This window comes from Fistularia commersonii, chromosome 22 (genome assembly GCF_037954325.1).
Source record: "Fistularia commersonii isolate RoL2024-O1a breed Wild chromosome 22, RoL_Fcom_v1.0, whole genome shotgun sequence".
Taxonomy (NCBI): domain Eukaryota; kingdom Metazoa; phylum Chordata; class Actinopteri; order Syngnathiformes; family Fistulariidae; genus Fistularia; species Fistularia commersonii.
In genome coordinates this window covers 8,525,868-8,551,688 of record NC_141305.1, presented here as the reverse complement: position 1 = coordinate 8,551,688, position 25,821 = coordinate 8,525,868, and the positions used below count along the sequence as shown (strand labels likewise).

The 25,821-nt window shown below is 40.6% G+C and overlaps 1 protein-coding gene across 1 annotated transcript; it reads left to right on the top strand.

Moving 5' to 3' along the window:
• The first annotated feature begins 1,782 nt into the window (after positions 1-1,782).
• ehmt1a (euchromatic histone-lysine N-methyltransferase 1a) lies at positions 1,783-22,270 on the top strand. Its single transcript, XM_086169831.1, has 23 exons — positions 1,783-1,841; positions 2,778-3,282; positions 7,963-8,104; positions 8,772-8,854; positions 9,594-9,810; positions 9,894-10,039; positions 11,056-11,199; positions 11,297-11,604; positions 11,690-11,773; positions 11,876-11,964; positions 12,058-12,164; positions 12,691-12,813; positions 14,689-14,790; positions 14,928-15,032; positions 15,752-15,906; positions 16,647-16,814; positions 17,375-17,519; positions 18,889-18,966; positions 19,471-19,586; positions 20,188-20,274; positions 20,384-20,462; positions 20,674-20,849; positions 21,825-22,270. The coding sequence occupies exons 2-23, from the start codon at positions 2,851-2,853 to the stop codon at positions 21,919-21,921; spliced, it is 3,183 nt and encodes a 1,060-aa protein (XP_086025957.1). The 5' UTR covers positions 1,783-1,841; positions 2,778-2,850; the 3' UTR covers positions 21,922-22,270.
• The last annotated feature ends 3,551 nt before the right edge of the window (positions 22,271-25,821 follow it).

The window sequence follows — 25,821 nt, the reverse complement described above, 5'->3', positions numbered from 1 at the left end:
GATCTTGTACTTCTATGTTGGGAAAATATTGATTGGAAAGCGATTAATATAATTAGTATTCTGTTGTCACCTAGCTTTTACTGTATGTGAAGGTGGAAACCAAAGTGTAAGCTGAAGTACTTTTTAATGTTAGTTCAATTTTTAAAAGGTAAGGATCAAAGTGACGTCATGCTACTTTTCAGTCTTTGAGAAAACAACTATACAGAAAAAAAGAGGAATATAAACACAGATATGCTTACAGAAAAGAGGAAATTATTAAGATTCAAGATTCAAAGTGTTAATTGTCACACGCACAGTGTAGAAATGTGTTTCCCTGTACAGTGAAATTCCTACTTTGCTGTTCGCAGTGCATTTAGATATGTATTGATAAGAAACAAAGATGGTGTAAATTATATTATCATTAAATTATCATTATAAATATGATCAGTTGGCAGTGCAGATAAGATATTTTAGTACAGCTTGGCGTGCAACTCAAAAAGTATAGGTGTAAGGATGAGTGCAGTCTAAATGGGCAGTAACTACATGTCCAGATGAGTGCAGCACTGACTGTGCTGCGTTTAAAGTGCAGAAAAAAAAGAACTGACCCTTCTTACAGTAACGATTTTCGTCAACCTGTTTAGAAATTGAGAAAAAAAAGTGTTTTTGTGCATGTTTGTATTATGCTTACAAAAGGCAATTTACATGTACACTGGTTTTCATAATTCAGTTTTATATTTTTTAATATTATTTTGAAATAAGTTTTTGAAACTATTAAATGTGTCACATATTTTCCATTCCATTTCTAAAGTACACCATAGATTGACTCCTTTATTTGTTGAAACTTTAGAAGTTCGTTATATAGTTCATATATACAATGAAACATCCTCTGGACACCATCTGGAAGCGTATTATTATCTACTTCAAATATTATTTGAGCAGTTTAAATCTCAGCTGAATTGCTTAGTTTTAGGTTTATGAAGAATTTGTTTGGTGTTTGTTGAGAATCAGGCCCCGCTGATTATGCTTATTGCTCCATTTTGTAATATGGAAATCGGTTTTGAAATGATCTCCAAGGTCGGAGTTCCTCAGACCTCCACACGGTAAACGGTATCTGACTAGAAATGTCCGGTACCCTAAATGCAGTGACAATTTTATTTAGAATGCATTGTGTTTTTACTATTGCAGCAGATTTTCAAGAGTTTTGCATTCATACATAAAATATTTTTTTCAAATAAAACAAACATACAATAACTTAAATCTAATCCTAATTTTAAATCATATTATTGTACAACAGATGTATAGATGTGTGAAGTGCTGACCAAGCACAGGTGTTCGTTCAGCAAGAGATTTATTTTAACAGTGTGGATCTTATTATTCTTGCCTGTGGAAGTCAAACTGTTGAATCGCACACTACACTCATCTCAATACTGTTACTAATACTAATACATACTGATATTTTTTGACACTAGTCAGATTCTATCTTTATCTTCATTTGTTGTTTTATCCTATTCATTTCTATTTCAGTGATGTTTGAAGAAACTGAAAACACTCAGTTTTCCTCCACGATTAAAAAAAATATATCTGATTCTGATTCCAAATCATGCGTAGAACCAGAATACAGAAATCGATACATTTACAGCTGAGATATATGATCACATCCTCATTTGACGGCACATAAATACGAGACGATCAGAAACAAACTTTGAGCAGAGGAAGAAGGGGAGGGGGCTGCGGGTAGTGACGTCACGGAGGCAGAGGGCGGGAGCGGAAGTGGAAACGGCCGTCTTCCTGTCCCATCCAAAATACACCGATTCGTCCCCTCCTCTCGATCCTCTACTGCTACAGCGACCACCGCGGACCTGGTAGGATGAAAGTACCGCAAAACTTTTTCTATATTTTTTTTCTTCTTAAACCCCTCGACGACTTTTTAAAAAAAAAGTCCGCGTGTGTGACGGACCTGTTTACCCCCCCACCCCCTCCCCTCCTCCCGGTAGTCGGTGCCTACGAGCGGGGGTCCGCTGTTCCGTCTCTTCCGTTCGGGGATAACTTTAGTTCGGTTTCCCTTCGCTATTGTCTGGCTACCGGAATGCTGTGTCGTCCGAACCAAACGTCGGGTTAGTTTCTCGGGTTTTGCATTTGTGATTCTGCTTCTAGTCGAGATACTTCAACTAACTGATTCCGACACCAAACTTCCCCTTAATGATATGTAAATGAGCAACCGGCTCATTAATGTTCAATTTTCTCTACAATACCTGGCGAGGAATGCTAATATCGGCCTAAGTTTCTCTACAGAAAATATCCTTTGACAAGCTGTTGGCGGTGAGGTTTGATCTTCACTTGCACTGGTCGCTGATTTAAGAACTTGCATTTGGAAAAAGCAAGAAATCAATAGAAATCACCAAGTGCGGAGACAAAAAAAGTTTTGCAAATTAATGAAGTAAAAATCAGAAAAAAAAAAATCCTTAACATTAGCATGGTCAGGAGCCAGTCATTTGCAAAAAAGAAAAAAACAAAACAGAAATAATATTTGAATAAGGTTCTGAGGTGTTGCACAAACAGTTGCCCTAAACCTCACTTTAATTTCAGAAAGAATTTTTTTGAAAATGACAATTAAAAAAATCAACAAGTTATCTGAAATTTCTGAGAAGTTATTAAACAGAATAAGTAAGCTTTTAGGAAGCAGCTGTAAGACAAATCACCCGGGGAATGAAGTAGCATCAAGTAAACTGTAGGCTTAATATAAAGTATATATATGAAAACATTTCCAAATATCTTGATATCCCCCCATTTTTTTCCAGCTTTCCTTTTAACTCCAGGTCTTGCCAGAGGCATCACAGTGTGATAGGGTACGCACTGAAGTCCAGTCAAGTAATGGATTCTCAAGAAGGAGGCAGCGAAGTGGGAGGGCCAGGCCAGGGGACAGCCAGTCCTTTATGGACACCCGTGGGGGAAAAGGGTCAGAGTGGACAAAGATCCAAAATCAAGCCCACTCCCTTCCACAGTTCACCAATTGTCAATGGTCCTGGCGTGGTGCGGAGCAAGAGGTCAGGGGTTGCTGCCGGGAAAGGCTTGCAGTCCCCTGGCCTGTTTCTAACGTCAGGACAACTGGCGGCTCCACTTCTGAGGGAGCGAGTCGCCACGGTCACTGCTGCCACGGCCACCGTTGCCACTACAGCTACAGGTGCTGTGGCAGTGGCAACAGCACCAGTTGTTGTTCCAGCAGTCATTTCAGAGGACAAGACCTCTGGCTCAAACTTTTCTCAAGCAGCATCGGCAGAAAAATCTGTCACACCAAGTGCAAAGGTAAACACTTGCATGCAATCATATACACTTGCATACCTTAATGTTTTGTAGGAATTGCAGCTAAATTCCATTTCCAATTATCATAAACCAGCAAAATAGACCAACTGTTCTTTAGCACAGAGCTACATCCTCTGTGCTAAAGAGCAGCTCTTCTGTTTTGCTGATTAAAACTCACATCACTCAGTTATTTTGTCAGTCAGTTATCTTTTACCTCTATCCTGTGCCTTTTTCATTTACTCACTTTGGGAGCTTGTCCCTTGGGGAGAAAAACACTGTTGACGCATTGTTTGATTTCAGCAGCAATGAACAAATAAAGAAAAAACAAATATAAACATTGAAAAATATTTGATAAGCCTTCACTCATTCACCATTTAGCATTAAAAGAATCCGGATATCAACTTTAATTCATATCACCCAACTCAGTGTGGAAGGCTTGAGTTGATGCTAAGATATAGATATGAGGAGAAATGAAATTATCTATTGTTGCGAGGTTGTATCGGATGACGTGGGGAGCATTTTTTGAGAGCTAAATAGTAAGGGGTTGCTGTTGCCGATGCACGGCTCTTGTCAGCGAGGTAGGATTCATGCGTGGAGGCGCCAGTTGGATGGATAGATGTTGCATTGTTCTGATAGAAGTACACTTAATGTTGTTCACAGCACATGTACATCATAATGTCTAGGGTGACCAATCAAATACAAAAAACCTTTGCAGAGTTTTGCTGGTTATTTTTAGAAGATAAAATCAACTTACAAAAAAGAAACATTTCAAAACTTTCTTCTTTTTCTTTCAGCCTCCTCCATCTAACCCTATTCTCTGTGTCTTCTCTCACACCAACTACCCTCATGTCCTCTTTCACTATATCCATAAATCTTCTCTTTTATTCTTCTTCTAGACCTCATAGCTGGCAGTTCCAGCCCCAGCATCTTTCTAGCAATATAGTCACTATCCCTTCTCTGCACATGACCGAACAATCTCAGTCTGGCTTCTCCATCCTTATCTCCAAAACACCAAACCTGTGCTGTCTGTCCCTCTGATCGACTCATTGCTCATTGGGAGTGATTCCTCATCACTCCCAAAGAGAGCCTCACTATCTTCATCTCTGCTACTTCCAGCTCTGTCTTTTCGTCAGTGCCAATGTCTCTAAACCATACAGCATTGCTTGTGTCACCACTGTCTTTTACACTTTTCCTTTAATTTTGACTGATACTCACCACATATTACCTCTGACAATTTTCTCCACCCATTCCAACTTGTTTGAACCCGTTTCTTCACCTCTTTTCCACACTCTCCATTGTTCTGGACGGTTTACCCTTAGTACTTAAAATCATCCACCCTCTTTATTTCCTCTCCATGTAGCCTCACCATTCCACTTGGGTTCCTATCATTGACAGACATCTATATTCTGTCTTGCTGCAGATAACCTTCATTCTTTGCCTTTCACGGGCATAGCCACACCTCTCTAAATATTCCTCCACCTGTTCCCTGCCGTAACTACAGATCACAATCTAGTCTGCTAACATCACGCTCCATGGAGATTCCTTTCCAACCCCATCTGTCAGCCTGTCCATCACCACTGCAAATAAAAAGGGGCTCATATACATCCTTGATGTAGTCCCACCTCCACTTTGAACTTCAGTCACACCTACACAACACTTCACCGCTGTCTGAGAGCTCCCATACATGTCCTGCACCAGTCTAACATGCTTCTTTGCCACTCCAGGCTTCCTCATACAATACCATAGTTCATTCCTCAGCACCCTGTCATGTGCTTTTTCTTGAGCAACAAAGGCACACTGCAGCTCTCTCTGACCTTCTCTGTACTTCTGTGCCAGCTTTCTTAAAGCAAATACTGCATCTGCACTATTTCTAGACATGGAACCAGGCGGCTGCTCACAACTGCTGACTTCTGCTCTCAGTCTAGTTTTCACTACTCTTTCCCATAGCTTCATTGTATGGCTCATCCACTTTATTCCGCCATAGTTAACGCAATTCTGCACATCTCCCTTATTCTTAAAAATGGGCGCCATCACACTTCTCCATTCCTCAGGTATCAGCTCAGTCTCGAAGACCCTGTTGGATATTATAGCCAGGAACTCTACTTTCACCTGACCTTGGCATTTCCATTCCTCCACAGGTATATCATCAGGACCAACAGCTTTTACACTCTTCGTCCTCTACAATGTCCTTCTCATTTCACCTTTACTAATCTATACTGCTGTGTCAACCTCTGCCATCTTTCGCTTTCATTTTCCCCATTCACCAGCTCTTAGACTTACTTTTTCCATCTTCTCATCATTCTCTACCTCCTTACTATCCAACCTAGCATGCAAGTCATCATATGCCCTTTGTTGGCCTTTCCCAGGGCTATCTTTACCTTGCAATGCATCTCCCTGTACTCCTCTCTGTTCTCTTTAGTCCTTTCAGTGTCACCCTTCTTCTTTGCTAACCTTTTTCTCTGTGCTTCCTCATTATAACAAGTCTCCTTATCTACTTTACAGACGACGCACCAAGTACTCTCCTACCTGTCTCCCTGATGACATTAGCCGTAGCTGCCCAGTCATATAGAAGATCTCCCTGACCAAGCAGAGCCTATCTCATCTCCTCCCCGAAAACCATACAACTCTCTTCCCTTTTCAGCTTCCACCACTGCTCTGCCTGTCCTTTTCGTCTTTCTTGTCACCAGTCAAAAACTACCATCCTATGCTGTCTGGTTATATTCTCACCTACCACTACTTTGAAGTCACCGATCTCCCTCAGATTACATGGTCTGTACAAGATGTAGTCTACCTGCACGCTCCTACCCCTGCAAGTTACCACCTATAGGGCATAGCCACTAACAACACTGAGCATCACACCTCAGATTTTCTAGCTTTAGACTCATAAGTCTATCTAACACCCTTTCCCCTTCAGAACATTTTTAACAAACTCCTTCAAGGTCATGCTCCCTCCTTTTCTTTGCCTATCAATACCATGATAGTAAAACTTTAAAGCGGCACTTAAGCTTTTAGCCTTGCTACCTTTCCACCTGGTCTCATAGGCACACAGTATATTGACCATCTGACTGCATCATGTAAACAATCTCTAGCTTTTCCTGTCATCGTCCAAAATTTCAAGTCCTTATGTCCAGTCCAAGACTCTTGCCTTTCCTTTTCTCTCTGCTTTTAAGCACACCTTTCCCCTCTCCTTCAACCCACAGTAGCCAAATTTCCACTGGTACCGTGAATGTTATTTGTATCAATGGCGGTTGTTGTTAATCCAGGCCTTGACTGATCCTGTAAGAGATTCGTAGCCCCCCCAGTGGCTGCTTTCAGTCTGCCATATTTATTGATATTTTTAAATGTGTTGAATAGATGTTTTATTATTATCCACAAGAGTCACGTTTGGAAATACCACTGACTGAATGTAGGTCACCAGTCAATCTGTGATCAAATTGGTTACCAACTCCAAATGTGGTTCCTTGAGCTCACACTGCCATCAGTTTGGTGCAGGGCTGCTGGCGGGTCAAAAGATATATATTTTCTGAGGGAAATCCAGGTGTCGTCTTTGAAACAGAGTTCACATGAATGATTCCTAAAAGTGACGTGGTACCCAATTTGTTCTCTTTAACAAAGCATAGAATTTGTGAAAGGGCAGAAAATGGAATTTAATGCCATCCGTATCTTTGTGCGGTCCTTTGGAATAACAACCCTATGCCAGACTTAATTCTTGCCATGGCGAAAAGAGAAAAAGAATATGTGTTGTTGAAAATTGTGATCTACCAAATCAGTTTGGTGTGTTTGAATCATCAATACACAAAATCCACTATTATACTCCACAGATAATTACATTTTCCATAGGTCTTTCCTATAAACATGCTTGGCTATTCTAATGATCTTCCTGGCCAGCCATTTATTTATTAGATGAACTGGAAACTCATCATGAGATAATAACTTCTTGTCAGTGGTGAGTCATGATACTGGAATATCTATTAACTGGCAAAGTTGCCGGCGAACATATGAGCTGCTATGATCTTTTTCCACATTGAAAGAAGTTACACGATTAAACCTTACATATTGTTGTGTATCAGTATCTATGTCCACCGCAAAGACTAGTATTACTCCTACTACTTTTGTCTGTTACACAGTAACTTCACACTGTACTCTTCTTAAAACCACATTACACCCAAATGATGACACCCCATTGGTTTCAACCATAGGTTTTGGATAACTAAAATGATCATGTGTTTCCAAGAGCTGTTGTTTGATCTCATGCAAATCAATAGCACATATAAGTGTAAGGAATGTTAATCTTTTAGGTTTTTATTTTTATACATTTTATTGTATAAATCTGTAAAATGTGAGACAAAGAGAAGCCGGGAGGGAGGGAGGGAGCGTTTGAGTCTTGGTGCCAATGTGATCCATATGTTAGAACACTAGAAAGTACACACATAAATGTTCTGAATTACTTTTGACAAGGAATAATTTCGTACATAGACCACTTGTAACATTTTGTTAAATAATGACCACAATACTCTTTTTTTTTTTTTTTTTTTTGGCTTCTCCCTTATTAAGGGGCACCATAACAGACCATTTGTTTCCATCTTGTTCTGACATTTATAATATTTTATAGTGATATGTTTTCCTGCCATCTTTGTCCTTTGATAAATAATTAAAGCATGTTTTGCTGCTGTCCCTCCCAAGCTTGCTGGCAGAAAGGCAGTTAAATCAAGCCCAATGGACTCTCCCAAGGTAGAACCACCCCCTCCTGCTGAGCCCCGCCAGGGCCAGAGAGGCAGAGATAACGACACAGGAGCCGTTTCCACCTCAACCAAGCCTCAGGCTGGTTAGTTGTTCTTATACCAAATCGTTGTAACACTGGCAGGCTAACGTAAACAGTTTTGAATCACACCATCATTGAATAGTATCCATTCATTTTTACGTTCCCATTTTTTTGGGATAATGTTGATGTTGTTATCTTGTGACTGTATTTTTTGATGGAAATTCTGGTTAATATAGATGTTGAAGTCACATATTTCTTTTGTTTTTATTTGTATTTTCTTATAAAAGCATATCAGTTAACAACATTTATTCTTTATTGTTATCACTTCTTGAGGAGACATACAGATAAATGACCCGAATTAAATAAACATCCCCTGTGCATTGATCACAAAAACACCACCTGTGTTGGATTCAACCTAACAACGATGATCTTATAAACACACCCAAGCATAGTGCATTACCTCAGGACATCATTGCTGGCATTAAGTCTGTTCTTTAGTTGGGCCACAGTCCCAAGTCTTCACAGAAGACATATTTTTATGTCTTTTATGGTGACAGGTGGTCACACATGCATCAGATGGATGTTCTGCTCCAGAACTAGCCTCTGTTCCACTTGCAGGTGATTTGTTGTGCTGCACCGGGTTTCTTATGAGATGCTGACCAGTTATTGCGATAGCTGATCATCAGATTAGATATTCATCATGCTTATATTTTCCAATTACCTCTCCCAGCTGTGAAGAAGAAAAAAAGGAAGATGGGACTGTACAACCTGGTTCCCAAGAAGAGGGCCAAGTCACTTAAGCAGCAGGAGAAGGCAAGTTCATGTATTAGTTTACTCCCCAGGTCTGAAATTTAATATGTGGCTTGTGATCTCCTTTTCTGCTGAATTAGATAGGGTAGAACACCAAAATATCATTAAATTGTTAGAAGTTACATTTGTCATACAGGGAAAACATGCATGTATGTGTACGTACTAAGTACAATATGCTGCATAATGATAATATGGGAGTTAGTAGTAAATATATATATATGTGTGTGTGTGTGCGTTTGTGTGTCTCTTGTTGCAAGCGTTTTTTTTTTTCTTTGTGCCAGTCACCTTGTTTTTTTTTTTTACAAATGTCTAATCACAATCATGTCAGGTTGTAGGTCATTTCTCACTGAATTAATTAGCAAGTTAAAACATGGAAAAAATGGTGTAAACATTAGCAAAAATAAGCTGTAATTTTTAAAGATAATTACCACAAGACCAAATGGAATTTTGACTCCATTTTGGGAAAACTGTGTTTGCAGCTTTGCTATGCTTCTTCTGGTCCTATGTCCAGATGACTGCACTGTATTATTTCCTTTGCAATTGCAAAGCATTAGAAGTGCATATGTTTTGAAATACATTTAAACAGTGTATTATGTAGGTTGCAGGATGCGTGGGGATGGCGCAACCTGTCTTATGTGACAGTGTAATATTAACAGCTATTGTTAGTTGTTATTATCTTTCTGCTGCTTATGCTGCAACTGTCAAGTGACATGTGCACATAAATTTTGTGGCCATCAATCAGAAGGACGATCTAAGGCCCTGCGTACTGCAGAGCCCTGCTCCCACAGATGACAAATTGGAGCTGCGAGCGGAGTCTGTGAAGGCTGAATCATCAGCTGTTACAATTGAAACCCTGATGGAGAAAGACTGCGGAGAAAGTAGCCATGTTGAATACACAGAGCTGGCTTTGGACTGTCTCGACCTGAAAGCTCAGGAGGAGCTGCTCTCCCCCCACTCAGGTGATTGCAGCATCTCAAGCAAATCAGGCATCTCCATCTATCTGTACTCAGATGGAAATAACAGGATGTGTGCATCTGTGCAGGTTTCCCGGCACTGACAGACGTGACAGAAACAGACCTGGCTGAGGAGTTGCCTTTGTGCTGCTGTCGGATGGAAACCCCTCACGATGGAGACAGTCTGGCTGCCCCGGATCAGACCTGTATGGCCATGGAGAGCATCGACGGAATGGTAACCATTTTTCCTGGGCGTTCTTATCTCCTCTAGTGTTTTTAGGTTCTTGGCCCACTGATTATATCCATATCAAGTCCCGCTTCTCTGTAAAATAGCACAGTCATGACTAGAAGGAGGAAGAAATCAGAAATGTGTCTATGACTTACTATGGTGAAGGGGCTCTGGGGGTTAAAGTGGTCGTCGTAACAACCAAACATTCCAGGTTCAATTCCTGCGCTCCTCCAAGCCTGTTGAAGTGTTGTGGAGCAAGATATCGAGCCTCTAAATGCTGTCAACTGCAGAGAAATAATTTCCTGCAAGGAATTTATGAAGTATCATACATAAAAATCTTAGGTCATATGCCATCAGTTTTCATAAAGTAACACATGTTTATATGTTAAAATGACTCTTTGAAAACAATTATGGAATATGTATAAGATGTGCAACGAAGATGACATTTCCAGGTCTGGTTGGGCAGAATGAAATAAAATGAAACATTTGTGTTAAATGTAGCGGAATAAAATCTCAGCATTCCAAGAGCTACTGTAATTTGATTTAATTTATCTTTTGTTCAAATGGCTGACAAACACCACTGTGTTTGTGACACAAGTCCTGTAGCATTTACACAAAATCTAGGTCAGTCACTGATCATGGAATGTGATATAGTGTCTTTTTCAGTGATAGTACAGTAGTTTTTTTGTTTTCCACTGAAAGAAATCAGTAGAATTTGATGAGAAAACATAAGTGGATAGGTTTTTGTGTTTTATTGAGCAAAGCTGAGATAATTAATCCGAGAGTAGAGGGGATGAGGGCTGCACTTCCACCACCAATCGTGACAGTTGATGAATATGCTAGAATGCTACAGCTCAGTTGCAATGCAAACAGCATCTGTGCTTTGGGGTCCAGTACTTTTAGAACTTCTACTGTACAATTTGGGATGAATTATTTTTGGCTAATTCAAAAAAGTCACAAGGATACAGTAGATTGAAATCCGATATTAAGTCAAGCATCATAAGCTGGTCTTCTCTCCACAGCTCAATCGCTGCCAGAGACGTGTGATGAAACAGGAAATGATGCGGCCCTCAAACACGGTTCACCTGCTGGTTCTGTGTGAGGACCACCGGGCCGGCATGGTGAAGCACCAGTGCTGCCCTGGTTGTGGGCTCTTCTGCAGGGCGGTGAGGGGTCACCATGCTTCGTATCCTGATGATCACACACAAACATATTTCCCCCTCCTTCCCCATTTTAACCCCTTTAACATCTCTCCATTATCAGGGCACCTTTATGGAGTGCCGACCTTATGGCAGCATCTCCCACCGCTTCCACCGAGATTGTGCCTCCATCTTGAAGGAGAGCAGGTTTTGCCCCCATTGTGGCGAGGATGCCAGTGGGGCGAAGGAAGTCACAGTGCTGAAGTCTGAACCAGCGGCTTCTGTCCCTCGATCGACTCCTGGGCCTTCACTCCCACTGGTCCCTCCTGTAGCTGCCCTGCCATCACTGCCTGCCACGCCTGCCGTTCCACAGATACTCCGCGCTAAGAAGACCACCGAGCCACATAAAAGCAGAGAGCAGGGTCAGAGCAGGTAAACGTTCACATCAGAATTATTGATATTTCATAATTACTGCTAAAGAAGTGTAATATCATAAAACCCAGATCATTACCTCCAGGTTAAAGGGCGAAGCTCTGTGTGCACCCGACAGACTGCCTAAAGAGTCACTGGAGGGTATCCTGATGGCTCTGGATGATGAGAAGTAACATCGGCTATGAAATATTTCAACATCGGTTTGCTAAAAGTGTCTCGGTTAGGTTTTTACTTTAGCGTTAATAATTGATCCAGTGCTTTATTGTTTTAGCCTGAAACCCCAGAAGGTGAAGTACCCTACCAGGCAGCTGTACATCTCTGCAAAACAGGGGGAGCTGCAGAAGGTCATTCATCTCCTTGGTAACTGGGCTTTTTACCTGCGAGGAATCAAATGTATTTTTTTCATTTACATGTATGCTTTTACGACAATAGATCAAACTTTGCACATTGCAGTTGATGGAAAGGATCCCAACTTTTTGATGGAGGGCCAAAACAAACGCACCCCTCTGCATGCAGCAGCTGCTGAAGGTCACCAGGAGATTTGCCACATGCTGGTTCAGGTGAGGACACACTTTCCAAACTCCCTTAAAAAGGGAATAATAATATTTATTGAATAACTTTTTGAAGTGGTCACTTTGGACAGAGAAAATAATGATCTGTGATCATGGGATGGGCATTCTCTCATACTGTAGAAAGAGTACTCTATTACCCACAATAACAGAGTATGAAAATATACGATGTCATGCAAGGCTATCATACTGGTTTGGTATGTTTTGCTCTTAACAACATTAAGTTGAAAGTTGTTTGAATTATGGCTGAAGCATCAAACAAGGGCTCATAGTTAAATGTCTTGTCAGCAGAATTTTCATTTTCTGACACGACTGAGTCTGTCTGAAAATATCTGAAGTGTCCAGATTCTTTTTTGTTTTTGTCATCTGACTACAAATATGAAGTTTAAAAACCTCTATTGTGGAACGTAAAAGAAACAAACAAAACTACACACTTTACTCTTTATTCATATGCTTTTTAATTTGGCCTGGTCTCATGTCGGGATGCCGTAGTCAGGTCTTGTGTGCGTTTGTGTAGGCTGGAGCTAACCTGGATATGATGGATGAGGAGCAGAGGACCCCGTTGATGGCTGCCTGTGAAAACAACCGTCTGGACACAGTAAAATACCTGCTAAGGGCCGGAGCCGTGATCAACCACAAGGTACAATGATGCAATAAAGACTGATTTATTCTTCTGCTTTAAATCAGCAAATTGAGGCCCTGTATTTGGAATAGATAGTTTTAGGTACATACCCCGTGGCTGTGTTTGATGTGCATCTCTTGTAAATGCTTGGCACATGCTTTTGTGATGCAGACTATGCGCAGCGGTGGTCTTTTAATAGCTGCAGCCTGGTCTGCTTCACAGTATACTTTCCCAACTTTGAACTTTTACGCTCCTTATTTCCACAAACTCCTCTGGTCTGAGCTTTGGTTCTGGTCACAGAGGAGCTACATTTTCATATTTTAATTATGAGCGAGTCAGTGAGAGTGTGCCATTGCTTCAGAATTGCACCCCCAAATTAACCCCATCCTCAAGCATGAGACTTATGAGACTGATGATTTGCGCTTATATATCATAAGTCAAATTGCACTTGCACTGTCAGTAAGTGTATTATGTATTCGACATCTTCTCAAAATGGAGCAGCTGTAATTGGGATGATGTTAATGGTAATTATAGAAGATCCACCTGGAGAAAATCCGATCTTCATCTTCCTGGTGTACCCTTGAATGTGATTGCAATGCCATTTTATCCTGTTTTCTCTCCGCTGTCTGTTTGGGAAGCCTGGAGTTTTGCTCTGTGCTGTCTCAGCTACAGCGGGTGTGGGCGAACTCTGTGCGTTCTCTCAATATTAAGTCTTGTAGCTTGTCTCTTCAGAGCTTCTTGAACTCCCCTTTACATAATCTAACATTTTCGGCTCTGATCGACTAGTTTACTCTGCTGAGTTTAGACTTTGGCCACATTTCTCACTTCTCGCTCTGCTGTTCTCAATACATTCTCCCTCCATAAATTCTCTGGTGATGTGTGGAGCTGATACCATCCAGCTGGCTGGTCTCTCTGTATGTCTTGAATAAACAGATTTCTTTGTGTTCATTTATCCTTTTTGCTGATCTCCGCCTCCCTTTATCATTCTTGCTAGCTTGGGATTCTGCCCTTTATTGTCTGGAGCATTGAAACATGTACAAGAGGGCTCAAAGCTGAGGTTTAAATCCCATTTGGTATCAACATCAACTATGAAGTAACTTTTTACTGTCTTGTCCTGCAATAGTTTAAAATGAATTGAAAAACTACTTTGATCTTATTTCTTGTTTATAAGTTATGTAGCTATGATCATTATTGTTAATTAAAAGGCAAGCATTTCTATACATTGTTGCTAGAAATTATATATCCATGTGGAGTTGATAGAGAACACAACAAACCTTGTCATGTGGTTTAATCAATTGCACAATCTGATTTGCTGGAATAGTCCGAATGACAAAGACTGTTAAATTGAGGAAAAAATCCATGTGTTGACATTTTAACCCAAAACTCCAAATGATCATATCTTATTTTTACTCCTCTCTTGAAATTTGACATCAGAAATTGCAGTCTTAAAGGACTCAACCCCTAAATGTCTGATGTTGGACTTTCATACTCATTTAGTTTAGTGTTTTCCTTCAGCTATTTCTATTGAAGAATTCAACTGTGTTAGAGAAGCAGCACAAAATTGTGTACTTATAACATACTATACAACAAGAAACTATGCATAATGATTTCACTACAGAGCAAAAGAGAGTATACAACTTCATAATGGGAAATCTCTGACCCTAATCATAGATTGACATCTCATTCACAAGTGTCAGTGGTGGGAATTTTTGCACACTTTGTTTTTGTATTATTACATCACATAATATTTGATGAACATTTTGAGACTTCATTTTGCCCCATTTCCCCACTTCCTATCTCTTTTGCACACAAAGATAAAATAATAGACACCAAATGAATGACCCTTTTGGGTGTTTCAGCTCTGCATTTGTTTGACGGGAGTTTTCATTGCAGGATATTTTAGGCTTCACCTGTTTGCATCTGGCAGCCAAGCCAGGACATTATGATGTCGTTCATCATCTGCTCTCCAAGGCATCCAAGTACATCAACTGTCAGGTAAAAACACCTAGCTTGATTCACTCCCAGCTGCCAGCAGCCATCGGTCTGCCGCAGCAGTCAGCCAATTGTCCTCTGCTGAAATACCGACATGTCCGGGCTCAGCTGTGCGTTAGTAGTAAATCTCGTGTGCGCAGGATGATGGGGGATGGACCCCGATAACTTGGGCCATTGAGTACAAGCACAGGGAGGTGTTCAACCTGCTGCTGGCCAAGGGAGCTGACGTCAACATCAGAGACAAGGTAGATCTACCTGATACATTATTCAACCCTTGCATGCGAACTGTTGTTTTTTTGTTTGTTTAGAAGTTCATGAGGACAGTGTACAATTACATTAAGCACAGAGGCAGAGATGTTTATACCAGATTGTAGTTCATAGCTAATTTCCATCTGTAGTCCTGGGCAATACAAATATAATATTGTCTCAACTCTGATAACAGATTTGATATTTTTACTGTGAAACTTGTCAAGTGATGGAACACATCAATATATTTTTGATCATATATTGTTGAGAGTTAAGTATGTAGTCAACAAAACACACAAAAAAAAATTTGAATGACAACAACTAAAAGCCCAGAAGGAACACCAACATCATAATATGAAACCATAGCACATTTAGAAAATGTCTTACATGAAATAGCATCACAAAATTGGGAATAAACAGAAAATTTGATAAAACAAAGCAGAAAAATCCCAAGACTTATTTCCCAATATCAGCAAGAAATATCTGGGAAAAACTCCAAAGGAATTCCAGCAACCATAAAATCATTTGCATCCTGTAACTACTTGTTGTTCCAGTGGATGTGTGGGATTTCTGGACCCTTTATTTTCAGTACCTGGTAGCCTGCGCTACCGTCCTTCCAAACACAAATTCAAATTTATGTTGAGGAATATAAACAAGGCAGCTAAGCTGTTGTTTACAGTCATCTGCCAGCTGACCTCTTGACCTGCTGTGTGCCCAGGAACAGAATGTCTGCCTGCACTGGGCAGCGCTGTCGGGCTGTGCTGATGTTGCTCAGGCTCTGCTGGACGCCTGCTGTGATTTGGATGCTTTGAACGTTCACGGAGACTCCCCGCTACACATAGCTGCCAGAGAGAACCACCTAGAATGCGTTACGTGAGTATTGGCCTTTCTCTTGGTCGCACAGGTACTTTTGCTTTCCATCCTATTTTCAAATCATTATTTCTTTCACCAGAAAAATGGCTTGCCAGTCCAACTTGTTTTCTCCTTCTACCGCTTCAGCTGCAGTTTGGCTGCAATGCTTGGATGTCTTTGTTGGACAGAAAGCCTATCAATATTCTGTTTTAAAAATTGGGACCGCTGAGTGTCTTTCAAGCTACAATTATGTACTTCTACACTTGTTTTGACTTCTTGAATACTTTGTTATTCCTATTTTTTTTACTTTGCAGGTTGTCTTTTTTTTTGATGTGTGCAAAAACAATTGTTAGGTGAAGATAATATAACTAGTCAGGTTTAGACGAGACACACACACACAATGTCTAAATTAGGCAAACATAGGAGTATCAAAACTCTTCATCTAGAACTTCTTCCAACTCTTCTTTGACCGGAAGCCCTAAAATCTGAAAAATGGCATAACATCACCGAGTGGATAGGCCTGACAAGTATAAAGACACTGATATCACTGTTCTGACATTTTTGTTGTGGTTGAAAAGGTTCAGACACTCTTCTGGAAACGCGAACACTGTAATTGTGCACATTTTTTGTGGGCCTAAGCTTGATGAACCTGGTTGCACAAGGTCTGGATTTCACCTTGACAGCTTCCGTACCGGCCATATTTTGACATCAGAACATACTGGACATTTGAAACACTTGTCAACATCCAAATCAATCTGCAGGTTGTTTCTGTCTCGCGGAGCTGACGTCAACAAGAAGAACCGGGAGGGGCAGACGCCTCAGGACTGCTGCCTGTATGGCTCCAAGGTGTGGGCTGCCCTCAACGCTAGCAAGAAGCTGACAGATGCCCGAAGAGACCGTGACTGCCAAGGAGAGCGAATGCTCAGCAGGTACATACTCTCTGCTATGTGTGTATTTAAGTTTTAACATTTCATTTATTGATTTATTATTGAAACTGGATATGGCTCCTGTCTCCACTCTACTTTGCATCTTTGGAACTCATTGATAAAACAAATGATTTGGATTTCAGTCTCACATGCTTCATACAAGATAATGTGTGATTGCTATGCATGCATTCTGGACAGGATATGTTACTGATATTTGATTTGACAAACTTGCACCAGCCTGCTGCAACACACTCCCCACAAACTTACTGAAATTCACATTTGAAAATAATGTGAGGCAGGCTATTAGCAGTAACAAGAAAATGACAAGGAATTTTTATTTCTAAAATACTTAAAATAAATATGAGTTTCCAGTTATGTGCTCCTCAATTCATAAGCCTCACAATGTTCATAATAAAATTTCATAGTAATGCATTACTTATTACTTATAAAACAGATGAATAGATCTTGGACAGAGCCTGCAGAGGTGTCTGTTTGACTTTCTAAGATAAAATACGAATCTCTGTGGGATTATTCTCCGTACCATCCGGTTTGTCCTTGTCCAGGGACATTTCCCGGGGCTATGAGGCGATCCCTATAACCTGTGTGAATGGCGTGGACAGCGAGCTGTGTCCCGAGAACTTCAAATACATCCCTGACAGCTGCGTCACGTCCCCTCTCAACATTGACAAGGACATCACCCACCTGCAGGTGGGACGCCTCGCCCCAGTACTCTGCCTCATGCAGCTCTCCATCATCAGATGCCTGATGCAATTTTAGATGATGTCAAATTGTAATATAGGGACGAGAAGGGTTCCCCATTACCCTGGAAATAATTATCATACAGCTGATTTACATTCAAGATATCAAATCCTGATTTAAAAGTTTAAAGGAATATGCTCTTCATCCTCAGTGCAAAGACGTGGGCACACAAGAGCTGCAGAAGTCCATCAGTGACTTTGTTTCGCAATGTCAGCTGCCCTCCAACCAATTTGCCGAAGTGCCGGTTCTATCGCTTTTTAGAAAAACCACCTAAGGCGAAAAGTACATCTAATTGAGTTTGGGTCGATTTTTCTGTTTTTCTTTTGTATCTAAAAGACCAAATCAGCATTTCCTCTGTGACACACCTAATCAGACAGCCTGGTTTCAGTTTGTCCATGTTCACTGCATCTATTCATATCAAAGGGAACAAATAAATACAGTGAGTTGAAAGTAGTATTAGGCATGGTATTTGCTACAACGTAGCAATATGAGGTAAATGTTGCCCCCAGAATTTTAATGGCGAGAGAATAACAGCATAATCTGCATTTAGATGGAAACCCTATAAGCCTTAGTTCCAGTCAGTGGTTCCCTCTCAGGTCATATCGTTCCCAGGAGCCAATGCGTGAGCAGCAAATACTAACTTTTCCCTGTGGGCAGGTAACTTAAGGGGTTGTGGAAAACAGCACAAAGAGAGTGGAAAGTCATTTGTCTTAGGATACAATGCCCTGGGTTGGGTTGTTTTGTGGCTGTATTGATAAAGACACATTCTATAATCCTTACCTCCAAGTAGAAGTTAGTTTCCCTCTATCAGTGATCCCAGGAGAGCTCCCATGTCCCTCCATAAGACGCACTGGGACAAAGAATGTCAGACAAAAAAAAAAAAAAACTAATTCGGCCCATTTCATGTGGTGAGAGAAAAAATATTATTTGTGCCGTGCAATTCTAGAAGGCACAATGTCTGTAAACTACATGTTGCTGAATGCATAAATGTCTATGTACTAATTGTTTATACAAATATCCGTCTTCCATTATTTCCCGTTTCATAGTTTGCCAGTTATAATACTGTGCAATAGCCACTAAAGATGAATCAGTTGTAGAGTAACACACTTACAATAATCGGAAGTTCACCCGCAAATGGAAGGAGAGATTGGCACCTCTGGTTTATGAGGCCGCACCTTTTAAAGCAAAGCAGCTGAGAATCCCTGTTGCTGCTTCACTTAAACAAATGATGTATGCTGGTAATTGCTTTTTTTTTTTTTTTTTTTTTTAAATGCAATGATTTCCTGAGGTGTAACAGCCCGAAACCTTGTGTTGGCAGCACTGCAGCTGTACAGATGACTGCTCGTCCAGCACCTGTATGTGTGGCCAGCTCAGCCTGCGCTGTTGGTACGACGATGTAAGTACACAGAAACACACAAACGCAACGGCATCGTAGAACCAGTTTCCCTTCGGGGACAGTTTAAGATTCTGATTTACACTTTTTGCTTTGATTTACCATTGTCGAAGTTTATCTTAGTATATGAGTGTGTTATTATCAATTATACCCCTTGCGTCCTGAAATGACACGCTCTGCACCATTTAAGAACTGTAGAACTGCAGAACTGCAAAATCGGGATACATTTTTTCCTTTGTAAATTCATTTGTTTTACACAAGGAGCAAACTGGCAATCAGTTGGCTTTAAAACATACAAAAACTTCTATCAAAAAATTACCCCAAAATGAACATGAAATTATGTCATTCTACCCATATATTGGCAAACAATTGATGGATGATGATTTATATTCATTTTCTATATTTAACTAAATCTTCCTAATGAAGGTAAGATACGGACTGTGTCATGAGAGCAGGCTTACCTATGAAGGCGTGCCGGCGTCAATGTGTTTCTCTGGGTGTTTCCAGGAGGGTCGGCTGCCTCTGGACTTCTGCCAGCAGGAGCCCCCGGTGCTGTTTGAGTGCAACCACGCCTGCTCCTGCTGGAGGACCTGCAGGAACCGAGTGGTGCAGAACGGGCTCCGGTGAGCTTCTTCCTCTGTCTTGCTGATCCATTCCTCCCTGCGTAGCCCTTATCAGTTCACATGCTGATGCTTCACAGCAATAATCTGAATGCAATCGACAGCTGAAAGAACGTCTATTGTGTTTATCAAGCCACAATATATATCAAGTTGTCCCCAATTCTGTTTTTAATTGGGGAAAAAAAAAAAGGCCAAGTTGAATTTTTTTTTTTAAGTCAAGGGAGACTGAGAGTGAATTCCAAGCCTAATAAACCGAAAAACAACACAGACCAAATATTTTATATCAGAAGCTTTAAAATTCCAGTTTAATCTTGCTAGCTGAAGCGGCTTGTTACATAAGAATATGGCTACTGCAGTTCTTTTTGTTTGTCCTCCTTTTTTTAACTTATTATTGTTTCTTTTAAAGCCTGCAAGATGTGCAATATTCCTTTTTGTCAAGGAGCTATAGTACTTGTCAGAAGAGAAAATAATTTTTAAAATGGTGAAAGACGCTACACTGCATTGGTCAACATCCATTGTCCAAATGATTATCCAGCGCATCCTTGGTGGTTCTACCTGCCGGACAATGGAAGTCATTAATGATGGGAGACATTGTGTTTTCCAGCGTGCGACTGCAGCTCTTCCGGACCCAGAAGATGGGCTGGGGGGTGAGGGCCATGCAGGACATCCCCCAGGGAACGTTCATTTGCGAGTGAGGACCTGCTCTCCCAAAGAGAGAGCGGCGTATTTCCTATTTGATGGCATGAAATATTAAAGAGCGGCTGTGCACTGAACCCCCCCCCCACTCCATGCTTCCACAGGTACGTCGGTGAAATCATCAGCGACTCTGAGGCCGACAAGCGCGAGAACGATTCCTTCCTCTTCACCCTCGACAACAAGGTGACTGAATATGTTTGAGCTACTTACTGCAGAACGAGGAGCTCCTACTTTGTCGCTTATAGCTAGTGTTAGCATAAAAGCTGCAGCACCATAAGTACCGTTATGTGCTTGGTTGCCTTGTCAATGTTTTATCCTTGGTTATTTGTAGCATCATCCAAATGTAGCCTGTCGCACTTTCAAACACAATCTGTAAACGGCTGGTCTCGTCCAGGTTGGCGAAGACCACTGCATCGACGCCAGAGTCTTTGGGAACATTGGCCGCTTCATCAATCATCTATGTGAACCCAACCTGCTGGCAGTGAGGGTCTTCACCATGCACCAAGACTTGCGCTTCCCACGGATCGCCTTCTTCTCCAGCAGGCCAGTCAAGGCCGGTGACCAGTTAGGGTGAGCCACCAATTCTCATAATCACAATACAGTCCCAATACAATCAAATGTAAATTAGAGGATAATAAGGATTTTTATCAGAAATTGCAGCATATTTCTAGAGAAAGGGCTTTGGATATTAGATAAAATAAGATAAACTTTATTGATCCCCATAGAGGAAATGCCTTTGTCACAGCAGCGTAACAGTTATAATGGAAAAAAAGGAAAATGAATATAAATAGAGAGACAGAAGATAGCAAGACATCCACGAATAAATAGATAGCAAGCAAAACATCCACGTAAAATAGACCGCACATACTATTATTTTCACTGGGATTCAATTTGAATGGTTTCTATTCTTAGGAAATATGCTTTTTTCACACTAATTGGCTGACATTAAAATTGAAATTAGATATGTGAATATACTAAAAATATATATATTAAGAATGAACTTAAATGGTTGATTCTCATGGTTTTTGAAACATTTCCTGACTTTAACAACAAACAAATTGTTTGCATTACTGTTAATTTTCACATTTTTGGACCAATAATGGAGCACCTTGGCTTTTTCTAGCTATTTTTTCAAGTAGTGTGAAACCATCTATTGCACTACCCTATTTATTCATTTGGATTTATGTTCTTCAGACAGAAATTCCACTAAACCGCCAATTCGTGAAGTGTATTGAGTGAGTGAAGCAAGCAATGGACACAAAAATAAAAAAATAGAAATATTAAGCGTGAAATGCACAAATGCACATGACTGTCTGTTAAGAATTAAAAAAGAAAACGGGCAGCATTTTTTTTTTTTTTTAATTATTGACCTTTTTTAGGTATTTTTAATCTTGGATCCTCTAAAATAGTTTTGAAGCCCCTGATTCCAGAGGTGTTTAAGAAACAAATACACACATACAGACACCTGCAAACGCTGATTGGGATGAATCAGTTTCTATACATTATCACCACAAGATTTTCATCCTGACATTTCCTCTTCCTCAGGCTTGACTACGGCGACCACTACTGGAGGGTGAAAAGTAAGTACCTGAGCTGCCAGTGTGGGTCACCCAGGTGTCGCCACTCATCTGCCAGCAGGTAGATGAAAAGGTGCTTAGACATGAACACATGCACTCTTCTCACCCCACTGACAATTGAGCCATCGGGACCTTTTCCCTGACTGTGTCGACCCTCCACATGTTGAACAGGAAGTTTTAAATTATTGTGGTGTCAAGTCTCCACGGTTCATGGAGACCAGCCCCCCCCCCCTCCCACCCCCTGTTTGTAGATTTATCTTGTCCCTTTTTTTCACTTGAGATGATTTTAACATTCACTGACTGTTCAGCACAGTTTTGGTTTTATGAAATGAAATCGTATTTTGCCTGTGTGATTTTTTTTTTTTTTTTTCTCCATTGTGTCTAATCAGCAATTAAACACATTTCTAAAATACAGCTTCCATCATTGTGATGTCTTCGCCGCCGTTTGCGTCCAACCAGAATCATGGAGAATAACACAATATTAGGTTGGTCCTGCACTTTTCAACAAGCAAGAATGTTTTAACTTTGACTGGTTAATCTAAAGTAAGGCGTTAGAATATACTGTCGAGCAAAACAAACCATTTTCATTCCTATCAAATTAAAAAGGTGCCATAGCTGCAACAGGCTCAAGCCCCCCTGCGACCCTGAGTGCAGAATAAGTGGTAGAGATAACGAATAAATATTTTTTTTGTACGGTAAAATCATGCAAATTGTATAATTAACTCCCCGAAAGACACACTCCAATTTAAGTGGATTTAAGGAAATCTGACAACTTTTGCACATTAAACATGGTGAAGGAAAGGCCTTTAAGAGGGTTGACTGGTGCTGGTGTTTGTACACCAAAAATTGGTAATATTATTTTGGATGAAATCTCTATTTAGGGACCTCTAAGCATCAAATCCATCCTGCAGTCCTGTTTTAGTTTTAAGGGAGGCACAGGGCAGGACACCCTCCTTTATTTTTCCATTCCTCGACTGCATGGCTCTCTGATCTGGCTGCAGAATTTGCTGGCCCAAATCAAAGGTCAAAATCAAGTTGCTTAGTCTCTAAAAAGTCTTTTTTTTTTTTATTCCTATCACCCCCTCCAGTGCAGTATAGTTAATCATCCAGGCGACATCAAGGAAATGATCCGTGCTGATCTCCACGCAAAACACAGTTTAAAGGTCACCACTGTGTAGGGTTGATGTCATGTCAGTAATAACGCTAAATAAATTAACTTATCTGAAAGGGTATGGTGCAATCTTGGAAATAGCTGCAAAGCCGTTCTGCTGGTACCCAAATACTGTGTTTCTGGAGACCTCCATGAACATGATTCGCTTGCATTTATTGATTATAAAGAAAGACAGCAAGTTTAAAGATACAATGTTCCACTACTTTTCTTTGTCAATCCAGGACAGCAGTATTTCAGAATCAACATATGAATTGATCACCAAATGTATGCCCCTGAGAAAATATAGCAATCTTTAAATATATTTCAACTTTGCTTTGGTTATTATTTCCAGATTATTTGATGTGATTTGTTTGATATTTACAAAGACAACAATAGGTTAAAATTGCCAACCAAACTAGGAAAGTAGGTAAACCATGAAAAGCTTTTCTTCTAAAACCCACGCACACATTGCCTATAAAAAGCATTCATCCCGGTTGGATGTTTTCCTTTTTTGTTGGTTTTATGATGAAATCATGAACAATATTTGGCTATTCTGACAAGAAACTGCCAAAAAAGAGCTTCTTTCATGTCAACATAACAACAAATTTTTGCAAACTACAATAATTAAAATAATTAAAAATATATACTATTAAATAAGCTGGGAGGAAATATTCAACCTCATTTTAAGTGACTGACCTAATTCAACAGATCCAGACAGCCGATGCCAGCAGTGTCCCAATGAGAGAAATGGTGATCACCTGAGTGCAAGTGACTTGTGTCAAGTGATTGTAGTGCAGAAAAGCTGTATCTGGTTCATCAGTATAAGAGCAAGCCGCAGTTTAAAAAAAAAAAGTCTCACATGAAATATTAGCGAGAATTTGTAAAAAGGCATGCAGAAGACTCCAAGGTCACTTGGAAGAAGGTTCTTTGGTCTGATTAGACAATTTCGCTTTTTGGCCATCGGATTAGATGCTATATTTGGCAAGTGCCATCTCTAGCCTTCATACAACTCTCTGTTCTGCATGGATGGTACAAAGATATGGTAAAAGGATCCCACCTTGCCTGACTCCTATTCTGTATCCACAACATATGTCCAATTTTCGGTCTTCATACGCTTGTGTGTGAAGTCTGTGTGATTCCCTTCCTCAGAGCCAAACTGGCCAATGTGTTTGCTGCAAGTGTTGCTCTTGTTTACTTTGGCATTCTAATCTCCCATCAAAATAATTTTCTCTCCCTTGGGAGTGCTGGCAACACTTTTCAGGACAACATTTTAAAACTCTTCAATGTCTTGCAGGGCCACTTGTAGATGCATATATCTTCCTCAGTATGGTATTTAGCGGGTGACCCGTTTGACGTACAAAGACCCGATCACAGCTGTCCACCGCACTGGACAACGTGAACTCCCCGCCACAGTCCCTTTTCTTCCAACCATTTCTAGAATACAAAACCTCAACTCCGTTTCGTGCAGAGAACCTACAAGCGCTTGGACACACCCAAAATGTGTGCTTGCACGTCTTATCTCTGCTGTTGCAACTTTCAGCTTCCCGGTGGGAAATCCTCTTACACTCCATGTTGAGGTGTCCAAAGGGACTTCAGATGAAAAGCTTCCTGGGTTTCAGGGTTTGAGTCCATTGTTAATTCTGCCAGATGTTCTTGAACAATAAGCCCTTCCCTCTTCCATGGTAACCTTCGATATACCTTCTAGCCCACTGGTCTCACCTTGTAGTGATAACTACGATCCTCTTATGGAATAGAAATATGCGAATAGTGAAGCAGTTTGTCAGCTACTTTCAGCATGTCGCTCCACCCACTAAGGGCTTGGGCCACATGCTTCAGTGAATCTGTTGGGAGCTGTTGAGCACTTTGTGCAAAGATTTGGGAGATTATGCCACTTTTTGCACTGGCTACCGTCACGTAGTTTAGCCATTGGGCTAACACTGTTAATTCCTGGGTGTGGCTGTTGCCATGTCCGAGCAACTCCAAGGAGCCAGTGCTAATTTGCTCGGAGAAGCACATGACCCATTATAATTTCCCACACGTATGTGTGTGTATTTTGTTGCTAACTAGGGTTGCAGTTTGCATATACCGTACAGACCTCACTTTGTTGTGGATTCGTGCACGGTAATGAATGCATTGTTAAAGCATGCTCAACCGTGTGGGAAAACCTCGGGGGCTGATTTACAAAGCAAACAGTTTTGTTCATGGTGCCTCAACATTCTGCAATCCCGCATTGTGAAGCACAGCACGGGTACGTGCATCACATGTGCACCTGGATAGGACACCAACATAGACACCTGGGCTTTCGGGTGTTAAACTACAAGGGGCCAGCAAAGATCGGCATAAGATAGTGGGAAAACTCTCCTGCATACATACAAAGCAATCAAAGCGTGCAAGAAATTTTGTTTTTTGCAAAATATTAGAATTTCATATCTGGGGAAAGATAAACGCAAAAGTCATGCATTATTTAACCCTTGTGCGGTATTAACATTGTGTTTACTCCCCTTGTCCTATGGGTCAAAAATGACAAATAAGACAATCTTTGTACCCCAGTGGTGTACAGCATGTTTCCACATGGAAACATAAACAAAAAAGAAATATCACTTTTTCTAATTATGGAGTCTCTTCAAGAAAAGTCATTAAATTTCAAGTTGGAAAAAAATAGGTTAAGGTGTTTTTTCTACAGCTAAAAATGGTAGTGGGTCACTTTTGACCCGCAAGACAACACAAGGGTTAAAGCAAAAAAAAAATATATACCGAGAGGTTTAATTTGGTCGTACAAAATGGAGTAATGTTTCGAGAAGAAAATATGTTTGGG

Coding starts and splice junctions, on each gene's coding strand:
- ehmt1a (XM_086169831.1), top strand. CDS start 2,851: ATGGATTCTCAAGAAGGAGGCAGCGAAGTGGGAGGGCCAGGCCAGGGG. Junction 11,774..11,875: donor ATGGCTCTGGATGATGAGAA/GTAACATCGGCT, acceptor TTATTGTTTTAG/CCTGAAACCCCAGAAGGTGA. Junction 20,850..21,824: donor AAGGCCGGTGACCAGTTAGG/GTGAGCCACCAA, acceptor CCTCTTCCTCAG/GCTTGACTACGGCGACCACT.